We start from the raw sequence: 22068 nt of genomic DNA on the forward strand, positions 1-22068 counted from the left end.
TCTGTTATATTGCTTATATAATTTTTGATCAATTTGTTAGTGTCACTACTTCCTGGAGTTTCTTTTGAGGAGAATTCTTCTGTTTCATCATTTTGGGTATCCCCTGGGGTGGTGTGAAACTGCAGGGCACTTCCCCTGTGCAGTGTGGAGAAACTTGTGTTGGTGGGCAGGGCCTCAGTGAGACCTGATGTCTGCCCCCAGCCCACCGCTGGGGCCACAGTCAGACCGGTGTGTACCTTATCTTCCCCTCTCCCAAGGGCCCAACTCACTGTGGAGTGGTGTGGCCCCTGTCTGGGCTACTTGCACACTTCCAGGCTTGTGGTGCTGCTTTGATGGGATCTGGTGTATTAGCTGGGGTGGATCTGTAAGGTGCATAGGGGCGGGAGGGGCAGGCTTAGCTTGCTTTGCCATAGGTGGTCCCCTGTGTGCCCTGCAGCTCTGGGAGGGAGGCATATCCGTTGGAGGGATGGATCCACAGAAGCACAGCATTGGGTGCTTGTATGGTACAAGCAAGTAAGTTCAGTGACGGGAACTGGTTCCCTTTGATTTTGGCTGGGGAATGGGAGAGGGAGATGGTGCTTGACTGCACCTTTGTTCCCCGCCGCGCTGAGTTCTGTCTTCTAGGGCTCAACACCTCTCCCTCCCGGTGTCCTCTCGCCCTCCCACTCTCCAAGCAGAGCTGTTGACTTTTAACATTCCAGATGTTAAGTCCTGCTGGCTGTCAGAACACACTCCGTCTGGCCCCTCCGCATTTGCAAGCCAGACTTGGGGGCTCTGCCTTGCCAGGGGGCTGCCCCTCCACCGCCCAGCTCCCTCCCACCAGTCCATGTAGCGCACAATGCCTCCCCGCCCTTCCTACCCTCTTCCTTGGGCCTCTTGTCTATGCTTGGCTCCAGAGAGTCTGTTCTGCTAGTCTTCTGGTGGTTTTCTGGGTTATATAGGCAGGTGTGGGTGGAATCTAAGTGATCAGCAGGACATGGTGAGCCCAGTGCCCTCCTATGCCGCCATCTTCTTTTTTAACCTATTTGGGTTTTGAACATACTGCCAAATAGTTTTCCAGAGATTACCAATTTACACTCCCAACAGGCAGTAAATGCATATTTAAGTAGCTCCATATCCTTGCCAACACGTAGGATTTTGTGAAAGCCATTTGTTTGGGTATGTGGTAGTTGTGGTTTTACTTTGTGTTTCCTTAATGACCAATGAGTTTTGAGCCATCTTTTCACATGCTGATTTCCCATTGAAAATCCTCTTTGCAGTGTCCATTGCAATCATTTGCCTACCTTTATATTAGATTGTCTGTCTTTTCCTTTGATTTGTCAAGGTTATCTATGTTGTGTATGTTATTTTTGTGCTTATGATTTTGGAAAGTTCAGGGACTAAAAGTCAATATTTCAGTTCTCTCTAGTAGTTGATCTCTTTACTGAAGTATGGCTACATCTGACATTGATTGCTTCCCTCTCCCTGCCAAGTTACTACACTTGACCACTGTGGAATGATAGTCTTATCTTGCCAACCCTGGCCCTCATCTCCTGTTGGTAAGCTTTGATTCTCAGTGGCCTTAAATGTACATGTTCATGTGTTCCCAAATCCTGGTTTATCCATCTTTGTATCAAAACCCTAAGGTAAGAACACAGAAAAACTTTATAGCTTATTGCATATGGCTCAGAAGGACCAGTTTTACACATTGAAGCCAAATGGGAAAGAATTTGTATATTTAAGCTTAGAGTATTTTCAAGCATCATGTGCGAGTGTTCTCAGTTTAACATCTCCTTTTTAACGACTTGCTAATTGAAATGAAATTAATAGCTATCTTTGGTGATTTGAAGACCTAAATATTTTATGTAAAACCAGGAATATTTGGGATCTCCTAATTAAGTGCCAGTGTCCATGCAAGCCCACAAGGAAACACAGCATAATGTCTGTTTTATGAAGTTGAACCTTACACCCACAAGGCACCACCTGTAGTCACCGACTGGACTTCTCTGACCCTGGAGTGTTGGGTTGGTGTTGGTGGCAGTGAGGGCCATGCAGGGAGAAGGTCTGAGACTCTCTTGAATGAGAACAGCCAGGCTTTTGTCTATTGTCCTCATTGACTTCTGAGAAACTGTTTCCGTTAAACATAGGTTGAAGCTGCTCTTTTAAGAATTGTATGTCTATTTTAAATTCTTCACTTATAGACAGGAATTCAGGAAGGAAGTGGAATTCTATGAGGTTACGTGGTTTGGCTGAGATCACACACTTTGGCAGTGACAGAATCAGGACTGAAATCCAACTTTGCTATCTCCACAGTGCTCTGAGATTCTGATATTTGTGTCAGCCGGGGCAATATCCTAATGATTCAATTATGTCCTTTCCCTTCCCACTTCCTGGCTCTGAGAAATGTCTTCATCCAAGTTAATTAGACAATTGGAAGTTTCTGCATCAGGAAGGAAGTGTGTTTGCCACTGTTACATGTGTTCCCCAGGATCCCAGCTTAGTTGATATTAGTGTTGGTGAATTCATAAAGTATCTTCTTTCCAACTCATTTTATGGCTATCTCATTAATTTGGTTCATAATTTTAATTATACAGTTATAAGTTTTTTATTCTCCTATTCTCTGAGTATACCTTTTTACCCATTATAGATGTCTAATATTGGCTCTGTTATATTGGACCTAGTGAGGACTTGTTTCCTTTTCTCTCCCTGTACTCCTTTTTTTTTTTTTTTAATTCCTATTGCTTGGTGCCAGCATATCTGATATCTGGTCTGAGGGACAAGGAGACTTGGCAGAGAGAAGGTAGGAAACAAATCTGGAAAAGGACTCAAAGATCCTTGTTTTCTTGAAAGAGAAAAAGTGGAGGAGGGCTCACACTTATCAGGGAATGAAACAGGACAAGCGACAGGACAAAACCTGAGAGGGAGACCCTGGTGGCCAAGGGTAGAGAGCACATGAGGAGGGTTGCAACCAGGGATGTGATGGAAAGAGGTCAGGCCTAGGCCACTTTCTTGGATATTCTGCTCAGGAAAGTGAAGAGGAACTAGAGGGAGGCACAAACTCTTTACTTCATAGTTTTTGAGTTTTGGGGCCAGTTAGAATTGCATACAAAAGCAATGTAATAACAGTTTTTAGAAACTAATGGGGCCTTCCAGGTCTTCTTTCCCAACAGTTTTATTTTGCAAATAAGGAAGCTGAGGCTAAGAGAAGTCAAAGCAAGCTCTTTGGCTCAGTTCTGGATGGAGCTGTGCGATGACAGTGCTATATTTTTCATCCATATTTACTCAGTTGCAAGAGAGAGAAAAGCCCAAGGCAAGAAGCTGGGTTTTATTCTAAATGCATTTGAAAGTAATGGAAAGGGAATGATATGCTCTGATAAACATTTAAGAAGACAACTTCTGTTGTGTGGAGAATGAATGGGAATAGGATTAGATTGGAAATTGAGAGAGCAGGTAGGGGGCTATTTCAGCATTCCAAGAATGAAATGATTGTGACTGGGAAGAGGGAAGATGAGGAGAAGCAGATGTATTTTGAAGGTAAAAATGTAGAAGACTTGATGGATTGCATGTGGTAGGTAAAAATACGGAGAAGTCAACGTTTTATGGCTTGAGTAACTGAGTGGATATAAGTGCAATTTATAACATGGAGAAGTGGGGAGGGACTAACATGTGATTGAAGGTTAGGAGCATTGCTCTCATTCACCCTTATCTTGACTGTTGAAACTGACTGTCTATATCCATGGACCATGACGTGTTTCCCCAAGTCCTGCTGAATACCATAGGGCAGGTTTTTGTTTTTGTTGTTTTGTTTTGTTTTGTTTTGTTTTGTCACCAGGATCCTTAATTGTATAAGGTACCATGATAAATTCTTCCCAGTCACCTACTTTGGAAGGATAAGCTAAGGAGATAAGGCAGGGAAATGCTGTTTCCACTTCTGCTTGCTTTTTTTATCCACATAGAAATAGAATTAGAAACCCTTAGCATTCCTATAACCTGATAGGAGAGCCTTGAGCATCTATGGGAGGAGAGGGGGTGGAAGGACTTTTTCACAGATGTGCCTGAAAAGACATGAGAAGGTAGAGCATCCCTTTCCAGCATCCTGTTGACACAATTACTCATTCCCCAAACAGTTTTTGAAATCCTTCTAAATGCTAGGTCCTGTTTAAGGCACTGGGACTGAAGCATGGAAGAAAAGAGAATCCTTCCTTTACGGAAGTCACATTCCAGAACACTGCTTATGTCATTGCTTGCTTCAAAATATTTCAATGGTTTGTTGCCCACTTCAACAGCATATAGTCTAACCCTCTGCTTAAATCAGAGCCACTATTTGCTGTCCATGTGCTTTCTCACCTTACATTTGCTGTTTCTCTCACCTGCCTGCTTCTCTGTTCCTCTTAAAGCAGCCAACCTGACCCACTCGGTACGGATCTGATACTCAGTACCATACAGGTGTGCTGGCCAGCATCCACTTCTAATTGGTTGATGCCTGTGCTGAGCCAGTTTTTCAAAATTTCACTGTTACCTCAACAGTCACCCTTCCAGATTTTGCTCAGTCTCCCTTTGATGCATTTCTTCAGTCCTTTCTTAGCCTTCAGTGGTCTTGTCTTCATTTGAACTCATGGCACTCATGGGTTTATATCACTTATTTACAAAGCTCACAGGCTTTCTTATGACATCTGCCATACAGTTGTTTGGATTTTATTTAAAATTGTGACTTATGTGTTTGCCATTTCTTCCAAAATGGATGAAGTACCCCTTGTAAAACCCAGATACTAGATTTGCTCTTATTAATTGAAATTGATCAATATATCAGGAGGTACGCAACATTTCATAACTGTCTGCTGGGGATGGAAAGTGGAGAGGGACTCTATCTGATATTCTGTGCTCTGTATCTTTAATCAGTTCCATCCTCATCATTTTCTAGGAAATGGACACCTCTGTCTATCTGATGACTTTTCCATTTGCTTTATACTCTGATCCATGGAATATTTTCACACTTGTTATAGACTCCAAAGACTTCATCCACCCCCAGATTCTGTCTCAGTTACTCCCTATCACCTTGGGTTTGTGGGGACATTACCACACCAGCACCCTTTAGGATGCTTGGCTAGTTTTGTGCATTAAAAGGACTGTGGGATGGCTTTCTTGCCAGCCAATTTAATGCAGGCTGACACTCCTGGCATACTGAATTAAGGTGGAAGAGCCAACCGCCCCAGAGAAGAGTCCATTGCTATGGAGATTAAAACAAGAAAACGACAGAGCACAAAACACCTTTATTTTCTTCTTATATTTAAATGGAAAGGAGACAGTAATTAAGCCAGACCAGAAGATGAGTTTTGATTGTTAATTGCTAAGGGAGGTGCAGTATTTCAATTTGTCCCAGTTCATTTGTACAATCAGGCAAATGAGGTACATGGTCTGTACTCTTGCCCATGGTATAATGCTGACAATTTGAGAATGAATCATTTTTGGATGTTTCAGATTTGTTATTTTAAAACTAACTGCAATATTTCCCCCCCTCTGGGTAGATGCTGAGAAAAAGTGTTGTAGCCTCTTACCTAAGATCATGTGGCCATAGAGTCATGACTTCCATAGGGCCATGATGGCTTGTGCATTTGCTCAAATAATGCCCAAAGTATTTAAAAGGTCTTGAATACTTCACCACAGTTTGATGCTCTAGTCAGCTAATTAAAAAATATACCTAGGGTTTTAGAACAAGAGGGTCCATGGGACTCTGTAAAGCATTTAATATTCCTATTTCTAATTATAAAGTCATGTGAGCACACAGTAATATGCATTGGTATAACTGACTCCCTGGGGTCATTTGACTCCCTGGGGTAACATTTGACTCCCTGGGGTAACCCCTGACTCCCTGGGGTAACATTTGAAGCATTTTGGATAATCCATTGGAAGTGGTGATAATTTCAAACATAGGAAGAAGGGCTCAGCTTAGTCAACATGTTTATCAGCCCTTTACTGAGCACTTCCAGAATGTGATTCACTGAGGTGGGAATTAGGAAGTTCAAGGCAAAAGGCAGTGGTTCACTCCTCCAGCTGAACCTTTGAATCTTTTGGGAAACTTAAAAAACAAAACAAAACAAAAAAACACAGATTCCTAGGCCCAACTCTAGACTTTGATTTTATTTTTACCATTTCCCACCCAGGCAACTTAAATAGACATCCAGGGTTGAGGAGCCACTGGTATAAAGTACACTGTGGTTTTTAAGGCACTTAGAGTTTAATTAAGAATACAGAACTTCTGTTTATATCTTTCACTCTGTTTTTTTGTTTGTTTTTTTAGCTCCCTACACAGAAGCATGTACTAAGTTTCAAGTAAGAGGCATGGACCTCATAACTACTATGTTTGCAAGAACAGGCCCCTAGAGGCTGGGGTGATCATGGAGGAGGTAGGATTTGAACCTATGTTGTAAGGATGGGTAGGACATAAGAAAATAAAGGTGTGAGAACGGGGCATTCTGAGTAGAAAACTAATGTCAACCTAAGCTCAAGTGTGTTGGCTCAAGGCAAGGATGTGTAAGGTATGTGCCAGGTATTAACTGGATATTAGTGGGAAAATAGTGAGAATTCAGAGGGGCCTGCATAGGAAATTGGACCCAAAGATCTGGATTTGAGTTCTGTACATGCCACTAAATATATGCTTACTTTGACAAGTTGTTTCACATCTCTGAGCTCCAGTTTCCACATCTGCCACAAGTGGGATAAGTTCCAGTCAGGTTGTTTGGAACCAGTAAGGTGATATATATATATATATATATATATATATATATATATATATATATATACACATACACACACACACAAGCATTTGGTAAACCACAGAGCCCCACCTAATGCTAGCTTTTGTGGTTACTGTCTTTAGAAGTGGCAGGCATAGGGGCACCTGGGTGGCTTAGTCGGTTGAGCGTCTGACTTCGGCTCAAGTCATGATCTCGCAGTTCATGAGTTTGAGCCCTGCATCAGGCTCTGTGCTGACAGCTCAGAGCCTGGAGCCTGCTTCGGATTCTGTGTCTCCCTCTGTCTCTGCCCCTTCCCTGCTCTTACTCTGTCTCTCCCTGTCTCTCAAAAATGAATAAATGTTAAAAATTAAAAAAAAAAAAAAGAAGTGGCAGGCATAGGAGATTTTAGAGCAGAGGAGTGATGTATAAAAAGTGTTAATCATCCTATTTTTTTTCATGAGTGGGTGAAAGAAATAGATAAAAGCAAGTATTTATTATCAATGCAGTATTTAATGTGATTGTGTTTAGGGACTTGGAACTCAGCTCTCAAAAAAGATCACCCTAACCACCCATCATGACTGCTGCGGAAGTTATGTCTGATAAAGCAGAAGGTGAGTATTGCACTTCCCTAACGACTCAGTGCGCAACGCATGGTGTTCCAACAATTTTGAGAAACTTCTAATTATTAATATCTGGAGCACCAAAGTGACTGGTGTACCTTGTAAGAATTCACCTCATTCCCTTTATTTAAATATAACCAACCTTTGAGAGATCTATAGCAACTTTTCATTTAGTGTGCTGTCCAACATGGTATCTACTGGCCACATATGGCTATTGATTGCTTAAAATGTGACCAGTCAAACTAAGGATTGAGTGTTTGATTTTAATTCTTTTAATTTAAATGTAATTAATTTTAATTTCAATGTAATTTGATTTATTAAAATATTTAACTCAGTTATTGGAAAACTTTTAACCATGTTTAGAGGAACTTGAGTATGTGAATATACTTTTGCAAGTGGATATTTTAGAGAACCTGAATAGATTATTTTTGATTAAAGACCAACATCTGAATTGAGAGGTATATAAGTGTAAAATATATACATGATTTTTGAAGACAACAAAAAAAGAATTTAAATATCATTAATTTTTAATATCGATTGATGTGGAAATGATACTATTTGGATATATATCCTTTAAATCAAATCTATAACAGTTATGTATGTTATTAAAATTAATTTCATCTTTTTCACTTTTAGAGATGTGTCTATATTAGGCTCACATTGTATTTATTTAAAAAGAATTTTTTATTTATTTATTTATTTATTTATTTTTTTTATTTATATATGAAATTTATTGTCAAATTGGTTTCCATACAACACCCAGTGCTCATCCCAAAAGGTGCCCTCCTCAATACCCATCACCCACCCTCTCCTCCCTCCCACCCCCCATCACCCTCAGTTTGCTCTCAGTTCTCAACAGTCTCTTATGCTTTGGCTCTCTCCCACTCTAACCTCTTTTTTTTTTTTTTTTTCCTTCCCCTCCCCCATGGGTTCCTGTTAAGTTTCTCAGGATCCACATAAGAGTGAAACCATATGGTATCTGTCTTTCTCTGTATGGCTTATTTCACTTAGCATCACACTCTCCAGTTCCATCCACGTTGCTACAAAAGGCCATATTTCATTTTTTCTCATTGCCACGTAGTATTCCATAGTGTATATAAACCACAATTTCTTTATCCATTCATCAGTGGATGGACATTTAGGCTCTTTCCATAATTTGGCTATTGTTGAGAGTGCTGCTATGAACATTGGGGTACAAGTGCCCCTATGCATCAGTACTCCTGTGTCCCTTGGATAAATTCCTAGCAGTGCTATTGCTGGGTCATAGGGTAGGATGTGGAGAAACGGGAACCCTCTTGCACTGTTGGTGGGAATGCAAATTGGTGCAGCCGCTCTGGAAAGCAGTGTGGAGGTTCCTCAGAAAATTAAAAATAGACCTACCCTAAAAAGAATTTTTTAAAAAATGTTTATTTATTTTTGATTGAGAGAGAGAGAGACAGAGTGCGAGCAGGGCAGGGGCAGAGAGAGAAGGAGACACAGAATCTGAAGCAGGCTCCAGGCTCTGAGCTGTCAGCACAGAGCCCAATGCAGGGCTCGAACCCACAAACCACAAGATCATGACCTGAGCTGAAGTCGGACACTTAACTGACTGAGCCACCCAGGCACCCTTCACATTGTATTTCATTTAGAGCTAATCTAGACTTGGCAACATGCAGGTAACCTTAAATTTAGGCTTAGGTAGCCAGATTGAGAAACATAGAGTGCTGCATAGAGGCTGAGATCATTAAGATTTCCTGTTAGGCTACCTCTCTTTGACTCTTGTGACCCCAGGCAGTATATGATACAGGCCAGCCAGCTTCTATTCTGGGCTACAAATAGAGCGCTATGTGGATTACTTTAACTCTCTATCCAGATAATACAGCACATTTTTAAGATGTATAGGACAGAAGGGAAGAAGATCCATAAAGTAGAGGAGGAATGTTCTCTAGTTCCATTTTGCCTTAGGGTCATGTCCATAATTAATTAAATTATATTTGAAGTCTTGATACTGCGAGCTGGTAATTCCTGTGTATCTCCTTAGCAACCTAATCCCACTCTGGGAAAGATTAACATAGAGAGATTGTTTTGGAGGGGAGGTACACTGTAAAATCTCCCTGAGGTAGGTAGAAACCTTAATTAGTTTATTGTTATAAAGACAATAAACCACTTGGCTAAAGAAGGAATAAAGAAAGTTGGGGAAGTGAGGAAAAGTGTGTAAGAGACAACTCAACAGAATGCTGTTACAATGGAACTGAAGAGTTGGGTCTTAATGGAGAATGTGTTGTGGAAAAAATTGTCAAATATGTGTTTTAGGAGATGATAGCCATATGCCACTTGGAATTTGGGTTTCGTTTGTTTTTTTGGGGGGGCGCCTGGGTGGCTCAGTTGGTTAAGTATCCAACTCTTGATTTCGGCTCAGGTCATGATCTCACAGTTTGTGAGATTGAGCCCTGCATCAGGCTCTGGGCTGACATCAAGAAGCCTGCTTGGGATTCTCTCTCTGCCCCTCCCCTGCTTGTGCGCTCTCGCATATTCTCTCAAAATAATCTTTAAAAAAATAAATTCTTTTTGAAAAGACATTAGATAAATTATATTTTCTTCACTTAAGTGTAGTGGAATTGAATATAAACTATTTTCTTTGAGGTTTCTCTTCAAAGAGCTTCCCTTCACATTCTGGTTTCCACAACTCCTTGCCCTGGAACAAATTAAACCATCTTAGTTTCAGCTTCTCTCTCCTGCACCTTGTCTCTAAGCTTCTCCCCTCCCCTGACTTAATCCTGCCCGTCCTCTGAACCTGCTTTTAGAAGGAGATCTTTCAGCACACAAAGTAATATTCAAACCTTTGTTAATTTGTTTTTTTACTTGTTTGCTGTGTGTTTGGTATTTTTAGCCAAGGGATATTTCCTACAAAATGAAAACTTAGGAAGAGTTCAAATATGTAAAACAGATAAGGTCTGAGCTTCTGTGATTGAAAGAAGGAAGGGCCCTGAAGGCACATGAAATTGATGAAGCACAGTTTTAAAACCACTGTCTTAGTCTGGATTTCATTCACTGTTTTATTTCTCTTGGGATATTTCTGTTTTAAGCCTTATCTCTAATAATACAATGCAAAGCCTCATATCTTTAAAGGGAAATTCATACATTAGCAAGCTGGCAGTAGGGGGTGTTAGTGACTTACATCGGCCTCCATCACAATGTATGTGCATACTGAATGTCATGGCGTTTATTTACAATATTTTTTTTTTTTCCTGGCATTAGGCTCTAAGTACCTGGAAGGCAGGGCTACCTAATGTCCTATTTATTTCAGCACATTTAGCACCAAATCAGCACCAAATTTAGCACATTTAGCATCTGGGACTTAGTAGGTGCTTAATGAACATATGCTGAACTAAATCTCTTTGAGTCTGAGGTATGGCTTTTCTAACATCTGTGAGATCAAACACATAGGCACTTACTTTGACTATAGAGGCAAAGAAGGCATTAGCCATATAGGCATACATCTTTGTTCAGGATATCTCCATAGTAAATTTTTGTGATGTCTCTGAAGAATGGAACCTGTTAGTAGGAAGGATAGAAACTCTCTTAGTAAGGCCAGTTATTTTTTTTTTATGACCCAGAAATTTTATTCTTATTCTTATTTTTTATTCTTATTCCACAAAACAAGTGAAAAATTTCCACCAAATGCATTGTGCAAAAATGCTCATAGCAGTGTTATTCACAATTGCTCCAAACTTGGAATAGCCATAATGTCCATCAACAGAAGAACAAGTAAACAATTTGTGTTAGTATTGTGTTGCTGCTACAACAAATTACCAAACACATGTTTGCTAGTCCCTTGGTTTTTCTAGGGGCAGAAAAGATTTTTTTCAATGATATAATCAAGGGATGGCCAATGATTTGTTCCCTGTCATAACTTCCAAAATTAGATCTTCTGGTGTCTTCACTTCAGAGATTTACTAGAGCAATTACACAGAACCTCCAAAGCATTAAGAAAAATATGAAGTTTTATGAACTATCATAATAGCATTAAACTGATGATATAGGAAGAGTGAGTTTTTAAAAAAAATATAAAATAAACGTAAGAAAACAATTTTAGGCTAGTGAAATCATTTGGCATTAGAAATTCATTATCTTCCCCCATAGAAATGTTAATATTTGTACTCATATTTTATGTAAGTAGTATAAGTATTTAAATCTCTTCATGAACTTTATCATAAAATATTTGTTACTGCTTATAATGATGTTTTACTGCTTTTGGGGGTTTAGTAACTTAAGGAATCCAAAGTATAAAGAAATTGTATTATTTTCAAACCTATTAATTAATTAATTTTGGATAAAAAGAACTATAATAAGACCAGATTTATTCAAACTAATTTAGAAAGTTGAAATTTATCTTTGTGCTACTGAAGAAATGAGAACTGACTGATGAAATTAATTATATAAACATGGTTGGAGAAAAGTTTAGCTCAATGAGAGTAATACCACAGTAACTACAGTAATAATTGCTCACATTGATTGAAAGCTTGTTATGTGCCAGCCTCTGTGCTGAGTGCTTTGTAACCAAGTGCAATTGAATCCTCAAAACTCTGTGCAAGATATGTTCTTATTGTTCTCATTTTACAAATGAGAAAACGAAGGCTTAAGACAATAAAATAAGGTTCATGAGCAAATTGTAATTCAAGACCCAAATAGTGTGACTCAGGAATGAGAGCTCTTAAAAGTCATTCCATATGCTATGGATGTGTATCTGCAAGTAAACAAAGCTTTAATTATAGATTTTTTTAAGAGAAGGAGCAGACCTTGACAGCTTCCTTTTAATAATTGAAGTTCTAATGCACACTTGAATGTATAAAAGCTGCATGCTTGTATACTTACCCTATTATGAACAGAGAAACAGAAGCTTCAAAGATTATTAACTGGATGGATTCTTAACATCAAAATTGCTTAATTTCTCATAATTTTAGACTCATTTGTTGAATATATAAAGATTCTTAGAAATTATAAAGTTAAGGAACACACACTAGAGCTTTGCCTTTTCTAAGGGACTGAGATAGGAATTCTCTTGTGCTACTTTACGAATTTAACTTTTTGGTTCAAAGGCTAATTTTTAGTTACAAGAGAAAATCAGAACAACTGCCTCAGCATCTTAAATGCCAGTGAGGGCTTGGGATTGTTGACCTGGAGTCAGTGTATCTACATGTCTTCAGTTGGAGTCGTTTTAGGGTCTGTGAGAAGTTGCTCTCTTTTGATGGTGGCTGCCTTTCTCTGCCCTTTTAAGAACAATCCCAGGCCTTGTTGTGTTCAAGAACTTCATGGCTTCACTGTATGAGTTCGCTGTGGCAGTCCCTCAATGAGTCAGAATCTACTTGCTGGCTCCAGGAAGGCCATTAGGGTTGCCAGGGTGTATACTAACTCCTCCACTGTTCAGAGGTGACAGGTGGCTCTTGGTGAGAATCAGACACACCAGTCATCAAAAAGCCCAGCTAGGAGTATAATGCTGACTTGGGAATTTATCTCCTCTGTCTAAGGCCAATTTATAGTTATGAGGGGGAAAATCAGAACAGCTTTATCAGGACATGAAATTACAATAAGGGCTCAGGATTGACAGCTTGAAATGAAAGTGTCTTGGTCTATTCAGGCTGCTGTAACAAAGTATCATATTCTGAGTGGCTTATAAGCAACAGAAATTTACTTCTCACAGTTCTGGAGACTGGGAAGTCCGAGATAATGGTGGCAGCAGATTTGATGTCTGGTGAGGCCTGTTTCCTCACTGATGGATGTCTTCTCACTGTATGTTCACAGGATGGAAGGGACTACCTACCTCTCTGGAGGCTTCCTCATAAGGGCACTAATCTCAATCATGAGGGCTTCACCTTCATGACCGAATCACTTCCCAAAAGCCCCACCTCCTAATACCATCTATCAGGCATTAGGTTTCAACATATGAATTTTGGGGCAATACATATCTTTTGTCCATAGCAGAAAGTGGCAATGAAATGCAAATATTTTACTAGAGGGAACAGTCAAACCTCATTGGAGTCTTCAGTACTCAAAAGGAGTGCATGGCTTCAGCAAAAGAAGCAGATGTGTAGGAAAAAGCAGAAAGCAACTCACAAGAACAGCTCCTGTGTAGGCTTCCAGTTTAGCTGACTTCAGTAGGCATTTGGGCCCTCAGCATGTCAGAGGTTTGCCTATACATGAAGATTAGATCATCTTCAAGGTCTTGTTTGGAATGAAGACAAAATAGTTTCACCAAAACTCAGTGACTTAACCATCTCATCTATGAATAAGTTATATTGTTTGTCATGTGTATGACACATGGAGGTGCTGTAATTATAAGGGAGATTCCATTAGTCAGAAGGATGGATTTGAAGGAGGAAAGATCATCATGAGAGGAAGATAAAGAGGATAAGTTGTGGAGTCACCCCTCAGAATATGTTACTGCCTTTCCTCTGGGAAGTACATGGTCTGGTTAGAAGACCCCTCAAAGTGGATTTGGATTTTAGTTCAAACTTGACAGACAGTTTTAATCCCTGAACTCCTGTCTCTTCCATGTGAGGACAGTGCATCTTATGGTTTGAGTGATGATATTTATAATGAAATATTTTATGATTCACATGTGACTTTGTGCTCTGATCTGTACAAAGAATATATATACTTTTCCAAAAGCACATGCGTGAAGTCTTGACAAATATTTTTTTTTTATTGGAAAGAATTAAAAAAACCCACCAATCATTATCCTTAGAAATATGTAAATATCTCTGAATGTGGGGAGACACATTGGCAAGTGTGTGGTGTTCAGGATATTTGAGTTTGACATGACTTACATACACCACTTTCCATGCTATAGGTATGAATGGAAGGAAGGAAGAAGCCTGAGAGCAAGAAAAGATGTTTTTTCTAGAATGACTACACAGAAACAATTCTAATGCCCATTGATGGGACAACTTAGTAAATGCTCTTTCTTCTAACCCAACATTTTTAAGGGGGTGCTAGAGTCCAGTTGTCTCTCTCCTTTATTGCTAAGTTCTTCTCCCAGGCTTCAATCCTTGGGATGGCATTGCCCCAAAGGAACAGCTACCTGTGGCCCATGAGTCTACATGGGGGAAAGCAAGGGGAGATTTCGTGAAGGAATGAAGAGAGAACTTGTCTCCAATATTTTGTTATGAAAATTTCAAACATATAGAAAGCTTGAAAGAATTTTAAATTAACACCCATAGACCTACCACCCAGTTCTTACCATGAATATTTTACTGTATTAGATTTATTTCATATCCATGCATCAACATGCATATCATAGTCAGACTTCATTACTTGTTTATATTTTTATTCTATTAGTATAAAATGTACAAAAACAAAATGCCAACATCTTAGACATATATTCACTGAGTTAATTACATATGCCTGTATGATCCACTCTGTATCAAAATATAGAATGCTTACCATTACTCTAGAAATTTCCTTCATGTTCCTTTTCAGTCACTTCATGCCATCTCCCACCAGAAAAATCACTGTTCTTTTTTTTTTTCTCCCATATGTTAGCTGTGTTTGCACTAGAACTTCATAGAAGTGGAACGATAAAGTATTATATTGTGTGTGTGTGTGTGTGTGTAAGGATGCTTACTGTGCATAATGTTTTTGAAGTTCATTCATGTTGTTGTGTGTGTCAGTAGTTTGAATCTTTTTTGTTGCTTAGTGGTATTTTATTGTGTGAATATACTACAGTTTGTTTGCTGTTCTCTTGTTGATACACATCTGGGCTGTTTCCAATTTGGAACTATTATGAATAAAGCTTCTATGAGCATTCTGGTACAACTCTTTTGTAAATATATGCTTCATTCTCTTTGATAAACACCTAGGGGTGGGATTGCTAGGTCACAGGATACATGTATATTAAGTTTTATAATAAATTGCCATATCTTTTCCAAACTGATGATCTTACGTTCCTACCAGTGCTCTGCAGACTCGCCAATATTGGCTGTTATGAGTGTTTTCAATTTTAGCCGTTCTGGTTGGTATGTGGTGGCTATGATCTGAATGTTGCCCCCCACCCCTACCCCTGGAAATTGGAATGTTGAAATCCAACCCCCAAAGGTGATGGTATTAGAAGGGGATTAGGTCATGAGGGTGGGACCCTCATCGAAGGGTTTAATGGAATTAGTGCTTTTATAGAAGAGGCCCCAGAGAGCTCCCTAGTCCTTTCTATCATGTGAGGATACCCTCACCTGACCATGCTGACACCCTGATCTAGTACTCCCAGCCTCCAGAATTGTGAGAAATAAATGTCTATTGCTTGTAAGTTACCTGGCCTATGGCATTTTGTTATAGCAGCCCACATGAAGTAAGACAGTATCTTATTAAGGTTTTGATTTTTGTGAAGATGAAGTTTCTAATTGCTTAAAATTTGAATGGTTGTGGGGCGCCTGGGTGGCGCAGTCGGTTAAGTGTCCGACTTCAGCCAGGTCACGATCTCACGGTCCGTGAGTTCGAGCCCCGCATCAGGCTCTGGGCTGATGGCTCAGAGCCTGGAGCCTGTTTCCGATTCTGTGTCTCCCTCTCTCTCTGCCTCTCCCCCGTTCATGCTCTGTCTCTCTCTGTCCCAAAAAAAAAAAAATAAATAAAATAAATAAACATTGAAAAAAATAATAAATTAAAAAAAAAATTGAATGGTTGAAAAGAGAGAAAAATCTTGATCCTCCTTTCCTCTAAGGAGGAAATTTTATTTATTTTTTTTATTTTTTATTTTTTTTGGTAATTTATTTTTTTAATTTTTTTTTCAATATATGAAATTTATTGTCAAATTGGTTTCCATACAACACCCAGTGCTCATCCCAAAAGGTGCCCTCCTCAATACCCATCACCCACCCTCCCCTCCCTCCCACCCCCCATCAACCCTCAGTTTGTTCTCAGTTTTTAAGAGTCTCTTATGCTTTGGTTCTCTCCCACTCTGACCTCTTAAGGAGGAAATTTTAGACAAGACTGAGAATAATGTAGTCTATGTACATGCTGTAGAATTCTATATGTAGCCCTGGATAAAAAGAATGAGAATCTTAGGAGAATATAAATAAGAGTTATTGTTATTTACTCATTTGTAGTTGTGTATTTTTTTATTTCATTGCTATTCCTACTCAGTAAACCTATTGAGTTTATTTTGTAGTTATAATTTTAACATCTAGATATAAGGTAAATATTCTTGAAGAAATGTACAGACATATGAATTAGTCATCAGATATACAAAATACGTTTAGATTCGTTAGTAATTTCTGTGCCCAAAACATATTATGTCTTCTATATAGTAACATTTAAAGAACTTGAAGAGCTGAAGGAGGTTTCGATTTTGTGTGTTTTGTTTGGTTTCCCTGGACTTAAGTAAATGAGGATATCTACCTTACCACTCTCATCATTGTAAGCTGATGTTTTTTTAAAGTAAAATATTACGTTGAAGGATCATTCCGTGAACTTCTTTTGCATTCACTTACAACATCCACTTGTAACACTTACCTTTTATAATACCCTGCAAGATTCATCACTGCCCAAATTTTAATCTCATAGTTTTGCCATTTGTGATCAAGAAAGTACATTAACTACATTAAAAAAACAAAACAAAACATTTTGTGTTTCTGTTTTAGGTTGCATATTAGAGATCACCAAGCAAGATTTTTTTCAAGAAGCAAAAACTCTCATTGCCCAACATTATGAGAAAGTAAATGAGGTTAATGCTTTCCATTTATCTAACTTATTTTTCAGAAAACTAATAACTATTTTTGTATACTACACTGATTGTTCCAAATGGTTGCATGAACCCTAATAGATTCTGAATAGAAGAGAAAATGAAATCTTCACTAGATATAAAAATTGATTTTAGGTTGCATTTAAAAATAAGATTTTATAAATATACAGATTATTTGATTATATATATATTTAATTTGCAAATTTAATCCAATTTTTAATGTTTTCTTTTAATGAATTATAACAAATATTTGAATTAACTATCTCAAATAAATATCCCTCTTTAAACACTATTAGATAAAGCTAAACTAGAAAATATGCTGTGAGATGTGTCTTTCCCATGCACCCAGAATGACATTCTCCCCTGAATCTCCTTTCATATCACTTTGCATTAGAGCCCTTTACCAGTCTGACCATCCGTTGAGGGCCGTGACTCTTTTGTGAATGTTGCATCTCCAGCAACAAGCTCTGTGGTTGGTTCAATGAATATTTGCTGAATGGCATAGTTTTGGGAGGTGGGGTGTGTGAGGGAATCGGTCAGCAATAAGATAGGAATCAGCGCAGGTTGAAATTTTAGAGGATAGCATCTGCAGACGAGATGAGAAGTTGTAGGGGAGGAGCAGCTATTGCAAGAAATGGGTCTTTGGGAAGACAGGTGAGGGAAGGGGATCTTAGGATGGCTTACTGTGTGCCACATCATACTACTGCTTTTTGAATACTTATATTTTTTTAATGTTTATTAATTTTTGAGAGAGAAGAAGGGGGAGGAAGGGGGAGAGGCAGACACAGAATCCGAAGCAGGCTTCAGGCTCTGAGCTGTCAGCACAGAGCCCAACACAGGGCTCGAACCCATAAACTGTGAGGTCATGACGAGAGCAGAAGTTGGATGCTTAACTGAGTCACCCAGGTGCCCCTTGAATACTTTTTTTAAAAACTGAATTTTAGATAAGGACTTTAAATATTTTTAAATGCTTGTAGGTGAGGGGGATATAATTTTACCTAGGTTTCTTTTGAATGGTCCACTAGGCTGAAACTGGTCATAAGTGGTTTTAATTTTGTAATCAACATTGTTAACATTGCTTAACTAATTTTTTTTCTCTAACCAATTAAAAATGATTTCAAGTTATATTGATTTCTTTTTTTTTTTAATTTTTTTAACGTTTATTTATTTTTTTGGGACAGAGAGAGACAGAGCATGAACGGGGGAGGGGCAGAGAGAGAGGGAGACACAGAATCAGAAACAGGCTCCAGGCTCTGAGCCATCAGCCCAGAGCCCGACGCGGGGCTCGAACTCACGGACCGCGAGATCGTGACCTGGCTGAAGTCGGACGCTTAACCGACTGCGCCACCCAGGCGCCCCTCAAGTTATATTGATTTCACTAGTAGAAACATAGGTTGAAAACTAAAGAGTTAGATAGATGTATTTTAGAAACTTGACCTTTCTAAAGAATTTTATCCAATCCTAAGAGCATACTCTTCTATCTTTGGTTGCTTGGCAAAACATAGTACTATCTTATTAAAATCTTTTTATTGGCATCTTGAGTTGGCAACAATTTGAATTTGTATAAATGATTTTTTCTGGAGGGGAGTGATGAGGGCAGGCCCATAGCTCTGTCTATGGGCCAAGAGAATGACTGGAACAGTTAATAATTGTTTGGATAATTACCTGTTGGAGACCTGGGACTGTATTTCTATTGCTCAAGGTAGTCAAAAGTAAGAAGGAATTAAGTGATTGAAAGGATCTGAAATATATATCTGATTATTAATATGCTTTTCTTGAGAACTTACTTCCAATAAGAACTGTAAGTTCTGGTTCAACAAAGAAGTTTGGGAGTGTTAGCATTTTATGAACATTTGAAAATTCTTCAAAGATGCTTGAAAAATATTAAACTCTTAATATTTCTAGTATTTGAAAACTTCTATTGTAAAACGAACTTAAAACTGCATTTGAAAATATCACATGTGAGGAGAAAATTACTATTTTAGAATTTACATTTTTTTTTTTTTTTTTTGGAAGTGAAAACTAACCCTCATTCTTGTTAAGGGCTTTTGAAGAACTATAAAGGATGACATCTGCTTTATCTGATTACTGTCATGTGCTTTATAGTAAATATCTTACATAGTAAAGCTACTTTGTAAAATGCAATGAGTGGATATAATTTTATTATAAAATGTATTATATAATTTTTGTATTATACTATTAATAGTAAAATTGAGTTTTATTAAATTTATTTTTGTTTTACTCACAGAATAAAGTTCAAAGTACTTCTATAAATGTTTTTAGAAATAAACATCAAAAACCAAAATCTGTAAAATTCATACCTTTGGAGATTAAAAAAGAGGAAACACTTGATGGGGTCCAAGAACTTTGGACGGCACACAAAAAGATTTGTTTTCCCAAACACCTGTTCAAAAGGGAACGTTTTGAGGAGACCCCTCAACAAACTTCTTTTAAGGAGCCATGCATGTTTAGTGTAAAGGAAAAATTCAAGGACTCGTTGGATCTAATTGCGAAAGGTAAGTTTTTGGTGGAGCAGAGAATTTCAGCAAACCAACAGGCAAAACTGTTTGCTTCTGGTGTGCTTTTAATGGAATTTCCTTGTTGAAACAAAAGCCCATACTTTAAGTCTTAGCCATGGGAGGTAGGGAGGCATGATTAAAGGGTTACTAAGCTCTGGGGACCACCAGAAATTGAGAAGAGTACGCTAATGGACAAAATTGGTTAGCCACTTCTTCCGACAGGATAATATTTCTTCTGATACAAATTCTCAGACCATTGTAGTTCACCATTACTAAAGCAGTGAGAGGGTTATGGCTTTGAATCCTGTGGTTGAGCAGGGTAGATAGTATAGGCAAGCTGTGAGTGTGTTCCCCCAAAACCCCAAAAGGATTTTTAGGAATTGTAGGATTTTCCTTAAGAAAAATTATATAGTAGGGGCGCCTGGGTGGCTCAGTCGGTTAAGCCTCCGACTTCAGCCCAGGTCACGATCTCACGGTCCGTGAGTTCGAGCCCCGCGTCAGGCTCTGGGCTGATGGCTCAGAGCCTGGAGCCTGTTTCTGATTCTGTGTCTCCCTCTCTCTCTGCCCCTCCCCCGTTCATGCTCTGTCTCTCTCTCTCTCAAAAATAAATAAAAACGTTAAAAAACATTAAAAAAAGAAAGAAAGAAAAATTATATAGTAGAGGTTTATTTTCTATCAGGAACTTGGTAAGATGGAACTTGGAAGTCTATTTAAGCAAAGTGATATTGTTTTCCTGAGACTAATGGCTAGAAAAAATGACTTTTATTAAAAAAATTTTTTTAATGTTTATTTTTGAGAGAGAGAGCATATGCGTGCATGAGTGGGGGAGGGGCAGAGAGAGAGGGAGACAGAATCTGAAGCAGGCTCCAGACAGTGCTGTCAGCATAGAGCCCCATGTGGGGCTAAACTCATAAACTGTGAGATCATGAAACCAACTGAGCCACCCAGGCATCTAGATAAAATGACTTCTTAAAACACATTTCTGTTTAAGCCTTTGTAACTTCATCTCCATTTTTCCTCTTTTGTTATTGCTTATGTTATTCATTCAATGTGGATACTTTCCTATGTTAGGAGCTGGAGAAATAAAGGTTAAAAGGCTCATAGAGTAATGGTGGGATGAGTGTCTGAGTAATTTGTTATTATCCAGTGTGACAATTGCTACACTAGAGGTAAGTGCAAAGCATTACGGGAACATTGTGGAGTAACCAACCAAGTGCCAGAAGGAAATTTTCTCAGAAGAGAGCTCATTAGAAAGGGGTGTTAAGAAGAAATTTGTTAAATGTAGTGTGGGAACAGAAGAGGCCATTTTGAGCCATGGGAGAAAAATATTAAAGCTCTGAAGGAAGAAAGAATGTGATACGTTTTGGGAAAGGAGATATGTGATAAGAAATGAGGTTAGGAAGACGGGTGAGGCTAGATTTAGAAGAAAATATAATAGCAGGCCTAGGATTTGAACCTGTGTGTAATGGAAAGCCACTGGTCATTTCAAGAGAAAAGTGGGGAAAGGGTAAGATATGACCATATTCTTCTGATAGAAAAATAAAACTGTCAGTAGAGGCTGTGCAGAGAATGGTGCCAGAGAGATAAGTGAGGAGGTTGCATGGGAAAGAGATGTTCCATGTAAGAGATGGCAGGGGCCTAAGTGAGGGCAGTAGTCAGCATCAAGTAAGTGTGGAGGGGGGATTTACAGCAGCATTTCTCAAAGTAGAGTCTTCAGAACACTAGTTCTGAGGCATTCACCTCAACAAAAGGGATCTCCAGTTAGATAAGTTTTAAAAAATGCATTTACTACTTGGAGATTCATCTTGAGCATTAATATATTGAGAGCTCTGTGAAATGTTGTAGAAAAGAACTCTGTTTGCTCTTTTTAACTTGGCCATCGCCAATTCATTTGAGCAAAGAATTCCTAAAGAAAGACATTGAGGTTTCTAGACTGGAATGCTGGGTAGGTAGGCATTATTAAATTGAGATCGGAATGGAGAAAGACAAGTGGAATTTAGGCAGATGGAGAAAGGAATGGGAAAGATAATGAATTGAGTTTTAGACCTGATAAGTAGACATGAATATGAAGATAACCATTAGGAAGTTGGAATTGGAGATCTGGCAAATAAGAGAGAGACAGGTGAAGATTGAAGATTGATGTTGGGGGTTAACTGCCATGATGTAATTGTGAGGTTCATGCATTTGTTTAGCCAAGATTTACTTATATGTGAAATGTATAGAGACAAAAGATATGCTACTTACCCTGAAGAAATTCAAACTTGATATATGTAATTTGTATGTGGTTGGACAAAGGACAATAAATAGATAGTTACAATATAGTGTGACCCATATTGTAATAAAAATAAGCTTTACTGCTTTGAAATCAATAGGAAGGCGATACCTTCTTCAGATTTAGTAATTAAGGATGGATTCCCAGGAGATTTAAAGTCTTTGGTAAATTTTGAAGGGTGATTAAACATCTACTCAAGGCAAACCATAAGAGACTCTTAAATACAGAGAACAAA

At 38.6% G+C, this 22068-nt stretch overlaps 1 protein-coding gene across 3 annotated transcripts in view; it reads left to right on the forward strand.

Annotated features, from left to right (window-relative positions):
* The window catches only part of IQCM (IQ motif containing M), a 482806-nt gene that overhangs the window by 67401 nt on the left and 393337 nt on the right, over positions 1 to 22068 (forward strand). For 2 of the 3 annotated variants that reach the window (XM_040472666.1, XM_040472682.1), the window contains exons 2-5: positions 6278 to 6383; positions 7242 to 7324; positions 16942 to 17024; positions 19291 to 19558. In XM_040472666.1, coding sequence (XP_040328600.1) covers positions 7288 to 7324; positions 16942 to 17024; positions 19291 to 19558 — 388 coding nt within the window. In that variant the 5' untranslated portion in view covers positions 6278 to 6383; positions 7242 to 7287. The remainder of the gene's footprint in view (positions 1 to 6277; positions 6384 to 7241; positions 7325 to 16941; positions 17025 to 19290; positions 19559 to 22068) is intronic. The other variant, XM_040472674.1, reaches the window with a different exon arrangement.

This window comes from Herpailurus yagouaroundi, unplaced genomic scaffold, assembly GCF_014898765.1.
Source record: "Herpailurus yagouaroundi ecotype Mexico unplaced genomic scaffold, PumYag 28, whole genome shotgun sequence".
Lineage (NCBI taxonomy): Eukaryota > Metazoa > Chordata > Mammalia > Carnivora > Felidae > Herpailurus > Herpailurus yagouaroundi.